Source organism: Sinohyriopsis cumingii, chromosome 12 (genome assembly GCF_028554795.1).
Source record: "Sinohyriopsis cumingii isolate HCF-2022 chromosome 12, ASM2855479v2, whole genome shotgun sequence".
In the NCBI taxonomy this organism is placed as follows: domain Eukaryota; kingdom Metazoa; phylum Mollusca; class Bivalvia; order Unionida; family Unionidae; genus Sinohyriopsis; species Sinohyriopsis cumingii.
The window spans coordinates 115,722,065-115,742,338 of record NC_142972.1 but is presented as its reverse complement, the minus strand read 5'-3'; the positions used below and the strand labels follow the sequence as shown (position 1 = coordinate 115,742,338).

The window sequence follows — 20,274 nt, the reverse complement described above, 5'->3', positions numbered from 1 at the left end:
TTAGTCTACATGATACATTGTTAACATTTCATGCGGTCATTTCAGGCACAGGATACACTGTTAACATCTCAAGTGGTCCTTTAGTCTACAGGATACACTGTTAACATTTCATGTGGTCATTTAACCCTTAAAGTGCTATATTGTTTTGCAGCACAAGAGCCCTCAGTGCTGAATTGTTAGAGAAAAAAAGGAAGAAAACTGCACAGTTTTTAAACTGCATGCATTTCAATAAATATACACAATAGATACACAAACCCTATATGAAAAATGATGGATGTATAAACTTTAAGATTAGCATCAAGGTACATGCACAAGTTCAACATATTTGCATGTACAGGTGCAAATACAGGTAAAATTACAAGTTTTGACTGTATTTCATCTGTATTTTTGTTTGTTTTTTAATGAAAAAGCTCCAGTATATCTAAGAAATGTTACATCTAAATTGTGAAAATCACAGGTAAAGAAAAGGTAACAGTTTTGTAAACATGCAATCCATGAATGTCAGAGGTAAATTTAGACCCCCAGAGTCAGTAGTAAATGTTCATGAAAATTTTTCACTTGTTTATTCTGATATATTTCATGTCAACTTGTGCACTTAAAAGAGTCACCCATTGTGTTTATTACCTGTTCAGGTATTATTCTAGCTCATCTGAACTACTACATTCACTCTGTTGGTAATTTACACGAGTGTGGAATAATCTGAAACAATCAGGTACACAAAGTGCCACTTGGCATGTCTCACATCTGAAAGATGTTTGCTTTCTTTTGAATCCCTCACGGTCCTTTCTTCTCTCATTACAAGCAACACAATCACATGCAGGGTGTGCTTGTTTAGCTCCAGGTGTAGCTGGAATAAATTCAGGGAAATGCCTCCCAACGAGGCGTTCAGGTTGCTCACCAGCAAATTTTCGTCCTCTCCTAGTAGGTTCTGACACATCCCCTGCTTCCAGAACCAATGACTTCACTATTGAGACACGGAAATCATGGTGACTTAGTTTCTTCTGCACAGGTGAGAATTTCAGGTGCAACTGATAGCCATTTACAATACATACATTCAGTAGATGAAAAAATAGTTTTCTCCACCATTTCTTGGATTTCCTTACTACAGGATTGTACTGGTTAAATTGGTCACTTAAATCTACTCCTCCCATGTTTTTCACATAATCTACAATACATGTGGGTTTCATTACAGGTGTGTTTGTCGTAAAATTTGTTTTATTGATCACTGCTACCTTAGCTTCATGAAAACTTGAGATCATATTTACATCTCGTTTGTCATGATATTTCACCAGTAGCAAATTGTCCTTTCTGCGAAAAATACTCTCACCCTGGTTTAGTTTTTTTTTTAAACTTCATTGCCTCTGCAACACCTACTCTATTTGTTTGCAAGGTTCCACATGCAGAGGTATTTAGCAACTCAAGTTCGTTAAAACGTTCAGGTGATGAATAATAGTTATCCATATATATTCTGTGTTCTTTATTCAAAAGACTAGACTTGCAAAGCAAACCAATCACAATTTTTGTTGTTTTACTCAGCTCATCAGTGTTTAGTTCTAGTCCTTCACAGTAATTGTCAAGGTCTCCACCTGTTTTACCAGCATAAATGTGGTAGCCAATACAATATCCACTGCTTGCCTCGCACACCTGGAACAGCTTTATGCCAAACTTGTTAGGCTTGGTAGGGTTATAAACTCGAAATTTCAGACAACCTTTCCTAGGGCAGGTAGCTTCATCAAAACTGAGGTTCATATCTGGTGAATAAACTTCAGCAAATGCTTCAGTTTTTTCAATCATTGGGCGGATCTTGTGTAAAGTGTCACCTTGATTGTTCTCGTTGTCTGCCAGGTGTAAATTGCTTAAAATAGCTAGAAATCTATCCCTACTCATTTTTTTGCTGAAGTATGGGGTTGATATCACATCATCAGTAGCCCAGTATGAATCGAGATCAGATTTATGTACTAAACCCATTGCTATAATCAATGAGAAAAAGAGTTTTAGCTGCTCAGGTGTGACAGGCTGCCATTTATTCATGCAACTGTTCTCCTTCAAGTCTGCCTCATGAACTCTCTGATCTGCATAACAATTTGTTTGATCTACTATCAATGCAATAACTCGTCATCAAAAAAAAGTCTTAAGTAGTCGATAGGTTCACTATTTGCCATTTCAACATTAAATTTTGAAGTACAAGTGAATGGGGGGTTGACAGGCATGCCATCTTTTCTCGTCCAGCCAGCATGTACATCCGACTCCAGTTCCACGTCGATTCCTGACTCAAAATCACTCATGGGTATTTCCATCAACACTTCGCCAGCTCCAATAATTTCATCCTCCTCAAATCCTTCAAAATCATTGTCATCATCACTATCAGAATTCAGTATTTGTTGATAGAAATCACCATCGTATTCAGCGTCAGCCATTTTAATTTTTTTCAGGTACACGTGCTCAAAAGCGAGTATTTGTAAAACTTCTTTGCTCAGTGTTTAGTAAAGTACAACAGAATGCTTGTTCCGGGCCTTTATAAACCAGTCAAATATAGTTTTACAAGCAGTCATGGCAAGTTGAAGTAATAGGATGCGTACACTGTTGCCTACCTGGAAAACGACTTAGGTCGCGACAAGCACTACAAGATCTTGAACATCAGCGCGACTATTGTCGCTACTAGCACTTTAAGGGTTAAGGCACAGGATACACTGTAAGCATCTCATGTGGTCCTTTAGTGTACATGATACACTGTAAACATCTCATGTTGTCCTTTAGGGCACAGGATACACTGTAAACGTATTCATTTGGTCCTTTAGGGCACAGGATACACTCTAAAGATCTCATTTGGTCCTTTAGGGCACAGGATAAACTCTAAACATCTCATGTGGTCCCTTAGGGCACAGGATACACTCTAAACATCTTATTGAAAGTTACACCTTATTATGCAAATAAGTGGTTAAAACCAGATCCAGCCTGTGGGTCATATGTTGCATGGCCTAAGGAGTGTGGAATATTTCATGTAATTGATTTTGTTTTATTTTGTGTCTAAAGTTCAGTCTATCAAATCTGTTTCAGGTTTTTCCAGCAGATCTTAATTTTGGACACATTGCCTGGGGGAGTTGCCAACAGCAACATCTGACAATAAGAAATCTGAATTCCTGCATGATTAGAGTGCATATCAAACCAGTAAGATCATTTTACTACATATTAGTGTTTGCCATATTATAGCTGACTTAGCTGTATACTGCACAGTCTGTAGTTGCATAATGTAAAAGTAGAGCTGTGTCTTTACAGTTTTTTAGGAGTAATCTGTACAACAAAAAATATAAAAAGTACAATAGAAAAAGATAATACATACGTTAATTGGGATAGGGCATGGGGAAATTGGAAAAAATTAGGATCATTGAAAATCCAGAGCCTCTGCTTCAAATACATGCAGAATGCATGGTTGACTGGAGAGGCTGCAGTGAGACGGCATATGGTCCGAATACTGCCAAAATGTCCACTGTGTAAAATAGGGCCTTTTAATAAATTTCATGTAATGTTACAATGTAAAAAAACAGAGGATCGTACAAAAATTATAAATTAGATAAAGAAAAATAATATGTATGAGAAACAAAATATTTTATATCTAGATGGGAATTTCCAAAAAAAGACTTTATATGAAATTAGTAACTATATTATGAAAACGATGGATGCCTGTGGTCAGGTTATAATTATTGGGACCTAAGGCGGAGGGGCGAGTGCAATAAAAACTATTGATGAGATAGTTACCTTTAAAGGACTTGCACTTGCACCAGCCGCCCCCCTCTCTCCTCTTGGAAATTTTTAATACAATTTTTTTTTTTTTTATGTATGTATATGTATGCATGTGTATATATATATATATATATATATATATATATATATATATATATATATATATATATATATATATGTGTGTGTGTGTATATAAAAACCACATTATGAAAGACTTTCTGATTTCGGAAGTAATGATTTAATATAAACAACAATTTCAAGGGAGTGAAGTATAAAACACTAAAGAAAATACAGAGCTCACTTGAAATTGGATAAATATATACAAAAACTGTGAAGAGCGACACATATATAACACACTTTAAAACAATAACAGAAATTTTTTCTGAATAAAATGTAACACACTGCTACTTCACCTACAAATTCCAAAATGAAATCAATTAATCTCTGAATAATTTTGGAAAAAATAATAAAGATCCGGTAATAAGGATTATAAGACAACTGGGAATAATAAGATATATGGCTATCCCAACATGAAAACAATTATAGCATACACAAACAAATAGCAAAAACACTAATAGCAGACACGGGATATAGGGACCTCTAGCCAAGGTCACAAAATAAAATAGGAGCAGGACTTCGAGATAGGTGATGAAAACCTACTCAGAAAAACAAACCTATAGGAGACACTAGGGAATTAAAATACCCTGGCAAAAATTTACTAAATTTTTTAATCAAATTCTTTTGAATAAAAAACACACTGCAACATATCGGGGGGGAATCAGAAACACATAAAAACATTTACTCATTGGCTAGGGAGCGGGGCATCTGTCTGGTGCCCCCCCCCCCAAAAGGTAATCTGTACAACAAACAACTGAGAACTATACCACTGTATAATGTAAAAGTAGGTCTGGGTCTATACAGTTCGTTAGGAGTAATCTGTACAACAAACAACTGAGACCTATATCTGCCATTTTATAATGTAAAAGTAGGTCTGGGTCTATACAGTTCGCTAGAAGTAATCTGTACAACAAACAACTAAGACCTATATCTGCCATTGTATGATGTACAAACAGGTCTGGGTCTGTACAGTTCATTAGGAGTAATCTGTACAAGAAACAACTGAGACCTGTATCTGCCATTGTACAATGTACAAGCAGGTCTGGGTCAATACAGTTTGTTAGGAGTAATCTGTACTAAAAACAAGACCTATATATGCCATTGCATAATGCAAAAGAAGATCTGTGTCTTTACAGTTTGTTAGGAGTAATCTGTAGAACAAACAAAAGAGACCTATATCTGCCATTACATAATGTACAAGCAGGTCTGGGTATATACAGTTCATTAGGAGTAATCTGTACAACAAACAACTGAGACCTATATCTGCCATTGTATAATGTACAAGCAGGTCTGGGTCTATACAGTTTTTTAGGAGTAATCTGTACAACAGACAACTGAGACCTGTATCTGCCATTACATAATGTACAAGCAGGTCTGGGTATATACAGTTCGTTAGGAGTAATCTGTACAACAAACAACTGAGACCTATATCTGCTATTGTATAATGTACAAACAGGTCTGGGTCTGTACAGTTCATTAGGAGTAATCTGTACAAGAAACAACTGAGACCTGTATCTGCCATTGTATAATGTACAAGCAGGTCTGGGTCTATACAGTTTGTTAGGAGTAATCTGTACTAAAAACAAGACCTATATATGCATTGCATAATGCAAAAGAAGATCTGTGTCTTTACAGTTTGTTAGGAGTAATTTGTAGAACAAACAAAAGATACCTATATCTGCCATTGCATAATGTACAAGCAGGTCTGGGTATATACAGTTCGTTAGGAGTAATCTGTACAACAAACAACTGAGACCTATATCTGCCATTGTATAATGTACAAGCAGGTCTGGGTCTATACAGTTTTTTAGGAGTAATCTGTACAACAGACAACTGAGACCTGTATCTGCCATTACATAATGTACAAGCAGGTCTGGGTCTGTACAGTTTGTTAGGAGTAATCTGTATAACAAACAACAGACATATATCTGCCATTGCATAATGTACAAGCTGGTCTGGGTCTATACAGTTTGTTTGGAGTAATCAGTAGAACAAACAACTAAGACTTATATCTGCCAATGCATAATGGACTGGCAGATGAGGGTTTATTTTAAGTTGGACTCGAGTTACAAATAAGTAAATAAGATATGTTTTATTTATTTTAATAAAACTGTTATGATTAAGTAACAATTGCACTATTCCCATGCTTCTTAGAAAGCTTCAAGATAGTGTGATGGGGAAGTTTACAAAATCTGGTGGAAAATTCCTTATAATGTAAAGTGGCACAGCAGATATGTCATTGCTTGCCCCAACACCCATGAGACCAGAAGAGGGGATAAAAGATTATTGATCTTGAAAGAGATGTAGCACCTGGGTCATAACTTGAAACCATCAAGATTCCCACCCTATAACCATATATATATGTGACCCCAGTATAACATGGTGGTTAGGGTCCATAACACTTGACCATGTTACTGATCAAACCATGTTATAACCAACTAAGACATTTAGATGAAGAAAATGGTGCATGTACCAACCAAAAAAATATGGCGGGGGTGGGGGGTTAATAAAAGCATGAATTTTAGTAATGTTTAAAGGAAATCATTTAATACTTTACTAGAGAGTAGTGTCTGGGTTATGGTCAAAAACTGGGAAATTATTCCGTATTTTTGAGGCAGGCTTCTATTTAACCTGATATACGGTGGACTCTATCTGTTAGTCATTAAACTTTATTCATGGAAGCATCTGGAATAATTATTGACCACCATGCAAATAATTAGTCCACCATGACCTACTTTTTATTTTTAATAATCATGGGCTTATTATGTCTTGATATGTACTACTAGGGTTTGCACATTTTGGACATTCAAAAATCTTGAGCAGCACTTTTTCCCCATTCTGTTACTTAAATCATTATGGCTTATTTTTACACACATCATATTTCTTTGTAAATGCTGTTTTTATTTGTAGGCAAATGTTGCCTCTACATTAAATGATCGTATATGTGGAAGCATCTTCAGAAATAGTACACTACTTTTATTCATATATTCTAAGTTGTTTGCTCATCTGTCTGTATGCCTGTTGATATGTCCATCTGTACATAGTTTGAGGAATATATGTTTTAACGAAAATCAGAAATAAGCCAGTTGTACATGCTCATTGTACAGCTTATATTTTGCAAACATGATGTTGGTAATAAGAAATTGTATGCTAAAATTATATCTTATGTTATCAGTTTTTGCTTTTTTAAGTTTGTTATCATAGTTTTGGAGAATTGCCATGACACTTGACACGCATTCATACCATGGTCTGGTTTGTCCTAAATGAAAATGGTTACCATGATGGCTGTCTTACAAATCATGTTGTTGTTACTTCTTCTGAACAGACGATCATATCAACATGGACTTCTCATAAAGTCTATCTGGTTCTGAATTCAAATGGTGCTTATTTGACATTCATTATGGCCACCAGAGTTTCCATCTTGAAAATTTTTTTATTATTACTTATCAATAGCCATATTGACATGAGGTTGTCACTAAAAGCCTTCTAATGATGTCTAGCTGGTAAAAAGGAAGTGGTGCCAATCTGACATCCAATCTTATGATGTCTAGCTGGTAAAAAGGAAATGGTGCCAATCTGACATCCAATATGATCACCTTGGCAACCATCTAGAAAATCATTTTAACAATAAGTAGATATTTTATTGACATAAGGTGTCCACTAAAAGATTTCTTATGCAGTCTAATAGGTCCTAAATTTAAATGTTGCCTGATATCTGTAAGACTTCTTCTTTTAGATGTTGTGTCCAAGTTAGAGCAAACACAATATGATAATCTAGTGTATTAAAATGTATAGAAATGAAGGAAATCTACAGAAATGAAGGAATTCTATATATAAAAAATAAAAGAAATCTTTAGAAATGAAGGCAGTAATATTAAGTAGTTTAATGATAAATAGGCTATGTTTCATTTAAAATCTGTAGAAATGATGGAAATCTATAGAAATGATGGAAATCTATAGAAATGAAGGAAATCATGTTAAGGAAATCTGTAGAAATGATGAACATCTATAGAAATGAAGGAAATAAGATTAAAGAAATCTATAGAAATGATGAACATCTATAGAAATGAAGGAAATAATATTAAGGAAATCTGTAGAAATGATGAGCATCTATATAAATGAAGGAAATAATATTAAGTAGTTTAATGATAACTAGGCTATATATAGTTTCATTTAAAATCTATAGAAATGAAGGAAATCTATCGAAATGAAGAAAATCTATAGAAATTAAGGAAATAATAGTAAGGAATTTAACGATAACTAGTTTAGTTTCATTTAAAATCTTTAGACACGAAGGAAATATTTATTAAGGTATTAAATCAGTGTAGGGAAAAAGGTAATTTTTGCAGAATAATTGCTTTAGAGTTAATTCTTTGAACCAGTTTTGTGGATGGCTTGCAGTTTGTTAATAAAGTAATTTTTAAATTCTGATGTGACATGGTCATGGTAAGTCTACTAAGACAATAAGGGTTTCTGATGCGACACAGTCATGGTAAGTCTACTAAAACAATAAGGACTTCTGATGTAACACAGTCATGGTAAGCCTGCTAAGACAATAAGGGTTTCTGATGTGACACAGTCATGGTAAGTCTACTAAGACAATAAGGGTTTCTGATGTAACACAGTCATGGTAAGTCTACTAAGACAAAAAGGGTTTCTGATGTAACACAGTCATGATAAGTCTACTAAGACAATAAGGGTTTCTGATGTAACACAGTCATGGTAAGTCTACTAAGACAAAAAGGGTTTCTGATGTAACACAGTCATGATAAGTCTACTAAGACAATAAGGGTTTCTGATGTAACACAGTCATGGTAAGTCTACTAAGACAATAAGGGTTTCTGATGTAACACAGTCATGGTAAGTCTACTAAGATAAAAAGGGTTTCTGATGTAACACAGTCATGATAAGTCTACTAAGATAATAAGGGTTTCTGCACATTAAATTTAATACATTAAGTGCCTACATTGGGGGCTGCTATTAAACACAGGACGAGTGTTTAATGTGCCAGTTGTGATTCTCATGTTGAGTTAGTCTAAATTGTCTTATTTATATGAAATATGATAATGTTACTGTTGGCGAAATTGTTGTATTTGTATTTTTGTCAATTGTTGTGTAAATACCGAGCAACCTCTCCTTATGAACCATTGATTTGAATAGATACATTTTAGCTAGGCAAAGTAGTGGCACATAGATGTTAAATATGTAGATGAAAGTTTGTTGTTGTGGGGTTTAACACTATTTTTTAGCACATGATAGGCTATGCATGGCAGCCAGTATTAATGGTGGAGGAAGAACCTGAGAAGAACCACTGACCCATGAGAAGCTACTGGCAAGCTTTCTCACACACCCACATTGGCCGAATCCTAGACTCGAACCCACGCAGACAGAAGTGAGATGGCAATGATCCGTAACGGAAAGCACTTTAGACCACTTGACCACTCGGGGCCCCAGATGAAAGTTTGAGTATGGAAAATGCAGACCTTGGTTGAATATGTGACTTTGTTTTTTATGGATCTTGATTTTTATATTACAGGGTACCCATGCTACTGGGAAATCAGGAAAAAATCAGGAGAAATGATTTTTTTGGTCCTGACCATGAAAAGTCCTTGAATTTTGCAAATATTTGATGAAAACTGGGAAAAACCCAGGAATTTTCCTCCACAACTTGACACCCGAAACAATTACTTAATTGAGTTGTAACTGAACTGATCACGAGTTAAATTTATTGAGTTCTAACCAGAATATTAGGAGGTTACAGCATGGATCATTTGGGTGCTTGACATAAATATATTTGTTGAGACAATCCAAATGCTTAGTGGATTCAATTCATCTAGTAAACTTTTTATTTCACAGACAGCTCGATATCCATATCTTGTTTTATATGGAGGGCATGAAAACCAGTCTAGCATCACAAGAGGCCAACATGGTGGCGTTAAAGCATAGCCACTTAGGGGATGGGCTAGCAAACTTAAACGTTGTTAAATCGAGTTATACCTTCATTAGATCGATTGTGAAATTTTTTTAATTTCTCAGAAATTGCAAGTATTGAAATCTTTAATCTGCTGAAAGACGATCAAACTAATGCATTGATGAAATTTGAACTGGTACAAGCGATTTCGATTGCTAGTGGCATGAGCACACAGAATCTCACAACCGTCATTTTCAAATATTGTAGAAAAAATATTAAATGAAAGTCGTATACTGGTTGTAATAAAAATACAAAAACAAAAGAGCACAAAATTCTCTATATTTATTCTGGGACCAGCTTCCAGAATTTTGTTGTCTCATGTGACTACCACGTTGACATGTGCTATGTCATGCAGGGAGCATACGAAGCAGGGAACCAGACTACTCTGCTTGATGAATCAGACTGGCCAAGTTTCTTGTAGTTGTTCATGAAATAAATATGTTGAGAATTATAAGTTCTTTCTGGTTTTTACAAAAGGTATCAAACTTTCATTTAAAATAATTGAAAGTTTGTACAACAACATTAAAGAGGAGTTTGTTTTTGATATCACGTGACTGTTGGACTTCCAATGTCATTGTTTGAGATTTGTGAAGTCATGTGACTATTAACGCAGATAGCGAGTACCGGGTCAGGTTTCATCTATGCTGAGTTTCGTTTAGTCTGTCAGCGGATTAAAGAAATAACAATTATAATGCTTGCCATTTTTGATAAAATAAATAATTTTCCTGTGGATTTCATGCAGGTTTAAGTAAATATAACATAGATTAAATTTGCTTGGCCTGTTGGTTAGCTATTTTACGGTGGCAGCAGATTCCAAATTTTCTAGATGTAATTGCTCTGAGCCCACACTCCATCCTGAATGTCCAAATGAGAAAAATGGGGTTGTAATATTCGAAGGAAACCTGAATTATAAAAAAATTTAATCTCAGAGCTGAACTTTGGTGCGAAACTATTACATTGACATGTAGCTTGAAGAATTGGTTTCAGATCTTAAATAGAATACAGGAGAAATGGGAAATGGTCGACCCTTTTATTATATATTACGAAACGATAAGAACCCATGTATCAATACAGGTTTGGGGACTGGTTTATTGAACTTCAAGAAGACAAGTTGATTTTACAGAAATTTGGTCCTTGTTTATACAGCAGTATATAATTTTGAAGGTGTTTTGTCCAAATGTGAATCAGCTCTTTTGTAAATGTCTTTAAATGATGGAATTTTTAACTAAATCATACTATGGAGTTTAGGTTGGTTGAAAAATCTTGTTTGAGATTTTATTGGCACACGTAAATTCAGGGTTAAACTTTGTTTGTTACAAGATAAGATTTTAATAATTTGCATTTATTGGGGATTTTTTCATACTGTTATAGGAAATGTTTACTTTGTATAACATGCACATATATTGCTCTAGAATTCTTTAAAATTAAAGGTTTGAAAGGAAACAAAATAATGTATGCTCATTATGTTGTTTCCAAATAGCAACTTAATGCAGGTCAGCAAAGCAAAGTTAGAATTTGTGTTCTGTACATTCAAATGGCTTTAAATGCCATTTTATAGGAATATAGTCAGATTTGTTTCATGTGACTCATTTTGTGGTTTTGTACATGATCATCTTTTCTGAAATGTTTTGGAGTCTTTAAAGAGAAACATCTTCAGATTTGGAAAATGCAGGTTTTATAATCCAAAATGTTCTTTAATTCCATTCAGTAATGGTCATATGTTAACCTTGAACAAATTAATTTCATCCTGGAAGAAGCCTGGAAAAGACCTGGAAATTCATATTTAGAAAAGTGTGGGAAATATGTATTATATTAGCTTGGACTGTTTTAAATTTAGAACCTAAATAATAATTTGGCAATTAAAGTAACTTAAAGTTTTTCATCCTAGGACATCCCTACCAATCCATTTTGGTTTAGTGCTCATGAGGACATACGCTCTAAATTGTATCAGCCAGACAAGGACAAGAAGGATCAGAAGATTGTGATTTACTGCAGAGCCCCAGCCAAGGAGTTGGATAAAGGTACGCTTATTATGCTTTAGTCTGTAGCCCCAGCCCAGGAGTTGGATAAAGATGCAGTTATTATGCTTTACCATGTAGTCTTAGTCAAGGAGCTGGATAAAGGTACAATTATTGTGATTTACTGTATAGCTGTTAGCAAGGAGCTGGATAAAGGTACAGTTATTGTGATTTACTATATAGACATAGTCAGGGAGTTTGATTAACAGTGATTCAGCCAGGCTGCTGGATCATGGGTTTCTTGCACAAAAAAATCTTTAGCCACACAACTTCTCAAAACCAATGGGGGTAAAGTCACGCAAATTATTTGTGGTTCCTGCAATTTGTTGTTCCCAATGCACACGTTTTTTTCTTTCATTTTTATTGAAGACAAAGATTAAAAGTAATGGATTATCAAATTAGGTCTTTATCTTCCATACTTCAGTGATCTTAGTCAAAGTATACAATGGTAGAGTTAGTGTTTGAATATAAGCATCTGTATGATTGAGATCACCTGTGCTTTTGCAGAAACTATCAAAGGGTTCCAATTAAATTGTCCCCTTTAGGGGTATAACAAACTGATCCATTGATCAACCATAATAGAATTGTAATAGCATAACAAGCAGTGAGTTTTATGAATTTTGCAACAGAAGATAACCGATTTCTTTGCAGTAAGATCATCTGCTATGGTCGATACTATAGAACAAGAGGAAAGCTCTCATATTTCTCTGTGAACTAAAGACATCACACAAACTGATGACTTGGAATTGGTAACTCATCCATACCATGTGGAACTGGAGCCTGAGGGAGAAAAAAAGTAAAGGAAACAAATTTCCAAGACACGTGTTTGATTACCTTCAACTGGTTCAGGAAAGGACCAAAAAGGAGGGATGTTATTTGTATTCTGTTAAGAGTATAAGAAAGATAATCCATCCACTAATGAAAATGGTTGCACAAGTTAACCTATGTTTTTCAAAGGCTGCAACTTTGTCATACAGCCTTACAACAAAAGCGATCCTAAGACAAAAATATCCTAGGGACAACATGATCGATATGTGATAAAATGTGTTCGAATATCATGAAGACGAGCTCACTAATTTGCTTAAATTGGTTTACCCATAACAAACAACATATTATGAGAGGGGATGTAGTTCACAAAACAGAATTCACACTGCTCTTAATAAACTGATTAGTATTCAGATACAAACGGGTCCTACAGACCATTACTCATTTTCAAAGGCTTTGAAGAAGCAGAGTGATAATAAGCAGAGAAGACTATTTACCAGCACAGCAAACTTAATTGGGTATACAGATACCTTGTATATTTGTTGTCAGAGAAGACTATTTACCAGCACATCAGACTTAATTGGGTATACAGATACTTTGTATATTTCTTGTCAGAGAAGACTATTTACCAGCACATCAAACTTAATTGGGTATACAGATACTTTGTATATTTCTTGTCAGAGAAGACTATTTACAGCACATCAGACTTAATTAGATATACAGATACTTTGTATATTTCTTGTCAGAGAAGACTATTTACCAGCACATCAAACTTAATTGGGTATACAGATACTTTGTATATTTCTTGTCAGAGAAGACTATTTACCAGCACATCAGACTTAATTGGGTATACAGATACTTTGTATATTTCTTGTCAGAGAAGACTATTTACCAGCACATCAGACTTAATTGGGTATACAGATACTTGTATATTTGTTGTCAAAGAAGTGATGTAAAGTCATGAAATGCTTTTCTTAAATTAGGTATGCATATACTTTATAATTATGTTGTCATTCATCAGCTCTCTTTTGGCATTGTCCCCCAGATTCCCCCCTTTAAAGATGGGTGTGGGGGACCGCCTCTTCTTAAGAAAATTCCTGGCAACATCTCTTAATAAAGGTAGAATTTTTGTGATTACTGTCTAGCACAGAGGTGGGCAAACTTTCCAGTGCAAGTACCGCATACACAAATTTACACCATGTCGCGGCCCACATAGTTCATTAAGTAAAATAATTTTAGGTTTTTCTAAATAACAACATAATTAATTTTCAGTTGTTAATATTTGAAAACTTAAACTTATAAAGAAACACATGTATTTGATAAACAGAGTAACATAAACAGAGTCAGTGCGAATGATGACTTGTTCCTAGGCCACATGAAAACCCTTGGCAGGTCGCATGCAGCCCGCTGGCCATAGTTTGCCCACCCCTGGTCTAGTACAATCCAAGGAGTTGGATAAAGGTACAAGTATTATGACTTACTGCAGAGTTACAACAAAAAGAGTTCAGTAACTGTACAGTTGTGATTTACTGTCTAACCTCAGCCAAGGAGTTGGATAAGTGTACAGTTATTGTGAATTACTGTCTAGCCCCAGCCAATGAGTTGGATAAATGTACAGTTATTGTGAATTACTGTCTAGCCCCAGCCAATGAGTTGGATAAATGTACAGTTATTGTGAATTACTGTCTAGCCCCAGCCAATGAGTTGGATAAATGTACAGTTATTGTGAATTACTGTCTAACCCCAGCCAATGAGTTGGATAAATGTACAGTTATTGTGAATTACTGTCTAGCCCCAGCCAAGGAGTTGGATAAATGTACAGTTATTGTGAATTACTGTCTAGCCCCAGCCAAGGAGTTGGATAAATGTACAGTTATTGTGAATTACTGTCTAGCCCCAGCCAAGGAGTTGGATAAGTGTACAGTTATTGTGAATTACCATCTAGCCCCAGCCAAGGAGTTGGATAAATGTACAGTTATTGTGAATTACTGTCTAGCCCCAGCCAAGGAGTTGGATAAATGTACAGTTATTGTGAATTACTGCCCCAGCCAATGAGTTTATTGAAGGTACAAGTATTGTGATTTTCTGTGGAGCTCCAGAGAGGGAATTAGATAAAAATATTCTTTTTATCACTTAAAGCAAAGGTTGACCACTATATCCAACCAAACTATTTGGAAATATAGTATGCATGGAAGTAACATTATAGCCAGTAATTTGTTTCTTTAAAAGCCAGCCAACCAAACAACCCTCCTTCTATCACTTAATATAGAGGTTGGCTACTATACCCAGCTGCAACCGATAGAAATATAGTATGCATGGAAGTAACATTATAGCCAGTAATGTGTTACATTAAAAACCAGCCAATCAAATAACCCACCTTCTATCACTTAAAGTAGAGGTTGGCTACTTAACCCAGCTGCATCTGGTAGAAATATAGTATGCATAGAAATATAGTATGCATGGAAATATAGTATGCATGGAAATATAGTATGCATGGAAGTAACATTGTAGAAATATAGTACACATGGAAGTAACATTATAAAAATATAGTTTGCATGGAAGTAAACAACACAGCCAGTAATGTGTTTAAAGTGCCATTAAAAATGAATCAACTGAACAAGCAAGATATACAGCTTGAATAGGAATACCAGTTCTTTCTACACTCTAAAGTCTGGCCACTATACTCAGCCAAGACTGCCAGAATACAGTGTATATCCACTATACTCAGCCAAGACTGCCAGAATACAGAGTGTATCCACTATACTCAGCCAAGACTGCCAGAATACAGTGTATATCCACTATACTCAGCCAAGACTGCCAGAATACAGTGTGTATCCACTATACTCAGCCAAGACTGCCAGAATACAGTGTGTATCTACAATACTCAGCCAAGACTGCCAAAATACAGTGTATATCCACTATACTCAGCCAAGACTGCCAGAATACAGTGTGTATCCACTATACTCAGCCCAGAATACAGTGTACATCCACTATACTCAGCCCAGAATACAGTGTACATCCTGAGATAATCACACTGATGGATGGAAGGTTGAGAGGAAGGGATTGAGAAAAATTATTTTGCTGTCTACAGCTCCAGTCAGATATTAAGCCTTGATTAGGACAGCTGACCACAGGCAATTGACATAGTCATCTGACTGAGCTCATACTCCTGATATTTAGGGTAACTGACCACAGGCAATTCTATTGGTTGACATGGTTAACTGACTCTGCTTGCACTGCTGAGATCTAGGTCAACTAACCACAGGCAATTTTACTGGTTGAAATGGTCATCTTACTCAGCCCACACTGCTGAGATTATACATAAAGAGTTCCAGGCCAGGAAAAGTGACTAGTCACAGATGTTGCTTAAGCAATTAGTGCTGTATAATCTCTCCCTTAATATAACACCCCTTATTATAATGCATTGCAAGTGTGCTTTAATAACTACTGATATAGAAAGAAATAAAAAAAATGGATGAATTTGTGTATTTGCATTGGGGTGAAGGTTGTGGTGGCAGAAAAATGTAAGTCCACTCAAACATAAAAAGTAATAATTTTACTTTATGTAAATTAAATATAAATGTTTTACTTCATGGTATAATTACATCTAATTTTGCCACATAACATTGTTTTAAGAAGGGTTAATATTTTACTAAGCTTCATATTGTGTTCTTCCAAACCAGATTGTCACATACTGGATAGATGTATATAACCCATATTGTTACACACTGGATAGAGGTATATAACCCATACTGTTACACACTGGATAGAGTTATATAACCCATACTGTTACACACTGGATAGAGTTATATAACCCATACTGTTACACACTGGATAGAGTTATATAACCCATACTGTTACACACTGGATAGAGGTATATAACCCATACTGTTACACACTGGATAGAGTTATATAACCCATACTGTTACACACTGGATAGAGTTATATAACCCATACTGTTACACACTGGATAGAGGTATATAACCCATACTGTTACACACTGGATAGAGGTATATAACCCATACTGTTACACACTGGATAGAGTTATATAACCCATACTGTTACACACTGGATAGAGGTATATAACCCATATTGTCACACACTGGATAGAGGTATATAACCCATACTGTTACACACTGGATAGAGGTATATAACCCATACTGTTACACACTGGATAGAGGTATATAACCCATACTGTCACACTGGATAGAGGTATGTAACCCATATTGTCACAGACTGGATAGAGGTATTATAACCCATACTGTTACACACTGGATAGAGGTATATAACCCATATTGTCACACACTGGATAGAGGTATATAACCCATACTGTCACACTGGATAGAGGTATGTAACCCATATTGTCACAGACTGGATAGAGGTATATAACCCATACTGTCACATAATGGATAGATGTATATAACCCATATTGTTAAAGTGTATCCCCTAGGGGTGCAAGACTGAGAGTCAAAAATCTCCTTGGTATCAAAACTGGGGTTCAGACTGAGTAATGCATATATCCATTATGGCTGCCACAATTAACATATTTAATGGTCATATCAACATTGGGTTTTCATCAAAAGGCTGCTAATGGTGTCTAGTTCGTTCTAAATAAAAATGGTACCAATCTTACATCCAATATAGCTTTACAGCAGCTAATTTGAAAATCTTAACATTCAAGAATATCATAGATGATTTCAACACTCAGAAGTAAAAACAAAGATTGGTCTTATCTTAAATTACTGGAAATTCATTTTGGACAGTAGAATGTCAGCTAGTTTGAGGAAATCTTGTTTAATGTATGCCATCCATGTTATATGATTAATTTTATTGAGATACTTTAGCATCAGATGATAATTTTAAGAGAGATTGTGTACTTCCCTAGAATACAAAGTGAAATTTTTTTTTAAAAAGGAACTTATATTATTGCAAATTAAATCCCAAATAATCTTTGAATTGCCAGCACAAGTCCTTAATAATTAAAGTTTTAAATAAACTTTAGTGGAAATCCAATTAAGTCCAGTACTGAAGGTGTTGATGTGCCTGAGTTGCTTTAATGTATGTGTGTATGTGTGTGTGCATGGATGTATGTATGTATGCATCTAGGATTTAACGGTAAATCAGCATAATACAGGATTTGTAGTACCAAGCAAGTTGAGGTATCCAAACATAGCATAAACAACAAATCCAAAAAAGGATATAATCAAAATACAAAGTGAGATTGTTAAGCAAGTTAAGCTTTTAATATTATCCTCATTCCAGAGCTTTCAAAGAAACCTCCTCAAGAATCAAGATCTACTGTACAAGTGGAGGCACTGTCCAACAAGTCAGTTGTTATGCAGACAGTAAATCTACGGGTAATGCTGGGATATGCCAAATTGTACATTCCTGCTGATGCTAAGGTAATGAAGGATTTTTTTATGTGCCTGGACAGAAAGAGAGAGATATCTTTATCTTCTTTTTGTTTATTATTACCAAAAATTAATGTCAGAGATTAAGAGAATCTATGTTGGGGTTTGCACTGAGACAAGGAAGTTGCAGTCAAGGGGTTACATTATTTGTCTCCCACGAGGCTGTCTTAGTACATACACCAACATAGATTGTTTTTCTCACCCATCTTTTTCCCCATTTAAATTAAAATAACTCTGTACTTTTGCAATATAGTTAGCAGATTCAAAACACAGTATTAATCAGGTTCTGTTATTGCCTCTAACTCTTTAAATGTCATCAGATTTTGCATTCTTTTATGAAAAGCTGAATAATTAGCTGAGAAAATAGAAACATTAATGAATTTGATATTGTTACTGTATTATCACATTTAATAGATGGATGTCATGTGAAAATAACAATAAATAATCGCTTTTACTGAGATAACTTTCATCATTTCTAACATGGAAAAAGTTCTAGGATGGGCAATGGTACAATAAAGTACACATCTCAATATAGTGAAGTGTGTAATGACTGAGATTTCAATTTCATGATATTCTTGAAGATTTTCATTTTCTGTTCTGGAAATGTGGCAAGTGTTGCCATTACTGGTACAATGATAAGCTACATGGAAATCTTGTGGAATAGTGCGTGGACTAATGAAAGAACCACTCTGATTGGCAAGTGCATGAATATTCATTTATTTACAATGCTTGATTCAGCTGGGGCTGGTTGGGGGTGTCTGACAAAGTTTGAAGAACACAGGTCAGATATAACACATTTCTGGTTGTTGTCGGCTTTGCAGATGCTCTTGAGAGTATGGATTTTTGTAGTCAGTGATGTATATTGCCTCTGTGTCTGGAACAGTGTTATGTTATAGTTCATTCCACAGCATTGAGAATTTTATCCTCTCTGTTGTTCAGTACATTTTCTACATAAATCTAGCTAAAAGTACCTAATTTATTTCACATGAAGTATTTAAAATTGATTAGATACTTTTAGCTACATTTAAATTTGCTGACCTGAAAATTTACTAAGTTACAGATAGGGTAAAGTTTGCCATCCTGTGTTTAGTATCTAGCATAATACCAAATAACTCAAATTCATATACGTTTGTGTGTATCTTGCAAAATGTTTTGCATGATGTTTTATCAAAGTTTGAGAGACCTGAAGTTGCTTTATGAGTGAATTTCTTTTTGCTGTTGTTGTTTGATTTTATAATAACTCCTTCAGTCACAGTAGAATACAACAGGGGTTTCTTTTTAAAAGTAGTTCCTAGATTGTGGACATCCTGACTGAGACAACCAGACTGAGATAAGAAACGGAAGGTTAGCCAAACAGCTAGATTTCTCTGCTGCATGGGTGAGAAATGGTTATATCCTCTGTATATTCACTGATCTGACAATAGCTATCTGGGTAGACATTCACCAAACTTGTCAGGATAGTTAGGTGTCTTGATCAATCTGACAATAGCTATCACTTGTTTAACTGCTGGGTAGACATTCACCAAACTTGGAAGGATAGTTATGTGTCTTAGTCAGTCTGATAATAGCTATCACTTGCTTAACTGCTGGGTAGACATTCACCAAACTTGGTAGGATAGTTATGTGTTTTTGTTAATCTGATAATAGCTATCACCTTTGACCATCATGACCTGTTTGCAAATTTCATACATGACAAAGTTCATTTTATTAGAGATAAGCTTGACAACATAATTTCATTTGACTCATTGTCACCATACAGTTGTGTTACAGAATATACAAGGCAAACTTGAACAGCATTAAAACCTGTCTCTATGGATTTGGTACATACAATTGTGATGAAGAGCACCCCAAAGTCATGTGAGCTTGAGTGCTTAGATTCAGTATGGCCTTCACTAGCCGATGATATCAATTCATTTATCTCATCAGGGTAATAACCATCATTTTTCAGAACTGTTATTGTTAAGCCTGTGTTGAAGAAACTGACACTTGACCCAAACAATTAAAAAAACTACCTACTTGTTTCATTCATTTAAAACATTGTAGAAAAGTTGTTCTATCCCAACTTGTATCATCGGAATTCAAAAAGTCTTTTAAGCAAAGTACAGTCTGCATATTGCCTTCACTGTACTGAAACAGCCCATCTGAAAGTAGTTAATGGCCTTCTCTCTGCTTTGGGTAGTGGATAGATTACAGTCCTCACTCTCCTTGACTTATCTGTGGCATTTGACACAATAGACCATGGTATATTACT

At 35.2% G+C, this 20,274-nt stretch overlaps 1 protein-coding gene across 1 annotated transcript in view; it reads left to right on the top strand.

Annotated features, from left to right (window-relative positions):
* Nucleotides 1-20,274, top strand: part of LOC149787296 (uncharacterized) — a 134,084-nt gene that overhangs the window by 41,928 nt on the left and 71,882 nt on the right. Inside the window, exons 10-12 of the mRNA XM_089977835.1 lie at nucleotides 3,058-3,168; nucleotides 11,718-11,850; nucleotides 17,875-18,014. Coding sequence (XP_089833961.1) covers nucleotides 3,058-3,168; nucleotides 11,718-11,850; nucleotides 17,875-18,014 — 384 coding nt within the window. The remainder of the gene's footprint in view (nucleotides 1-3,057; nucleotides 3,169-11,717; nucleotides 11,851-17,874; nucleotides 18,015-20,274) is intronic.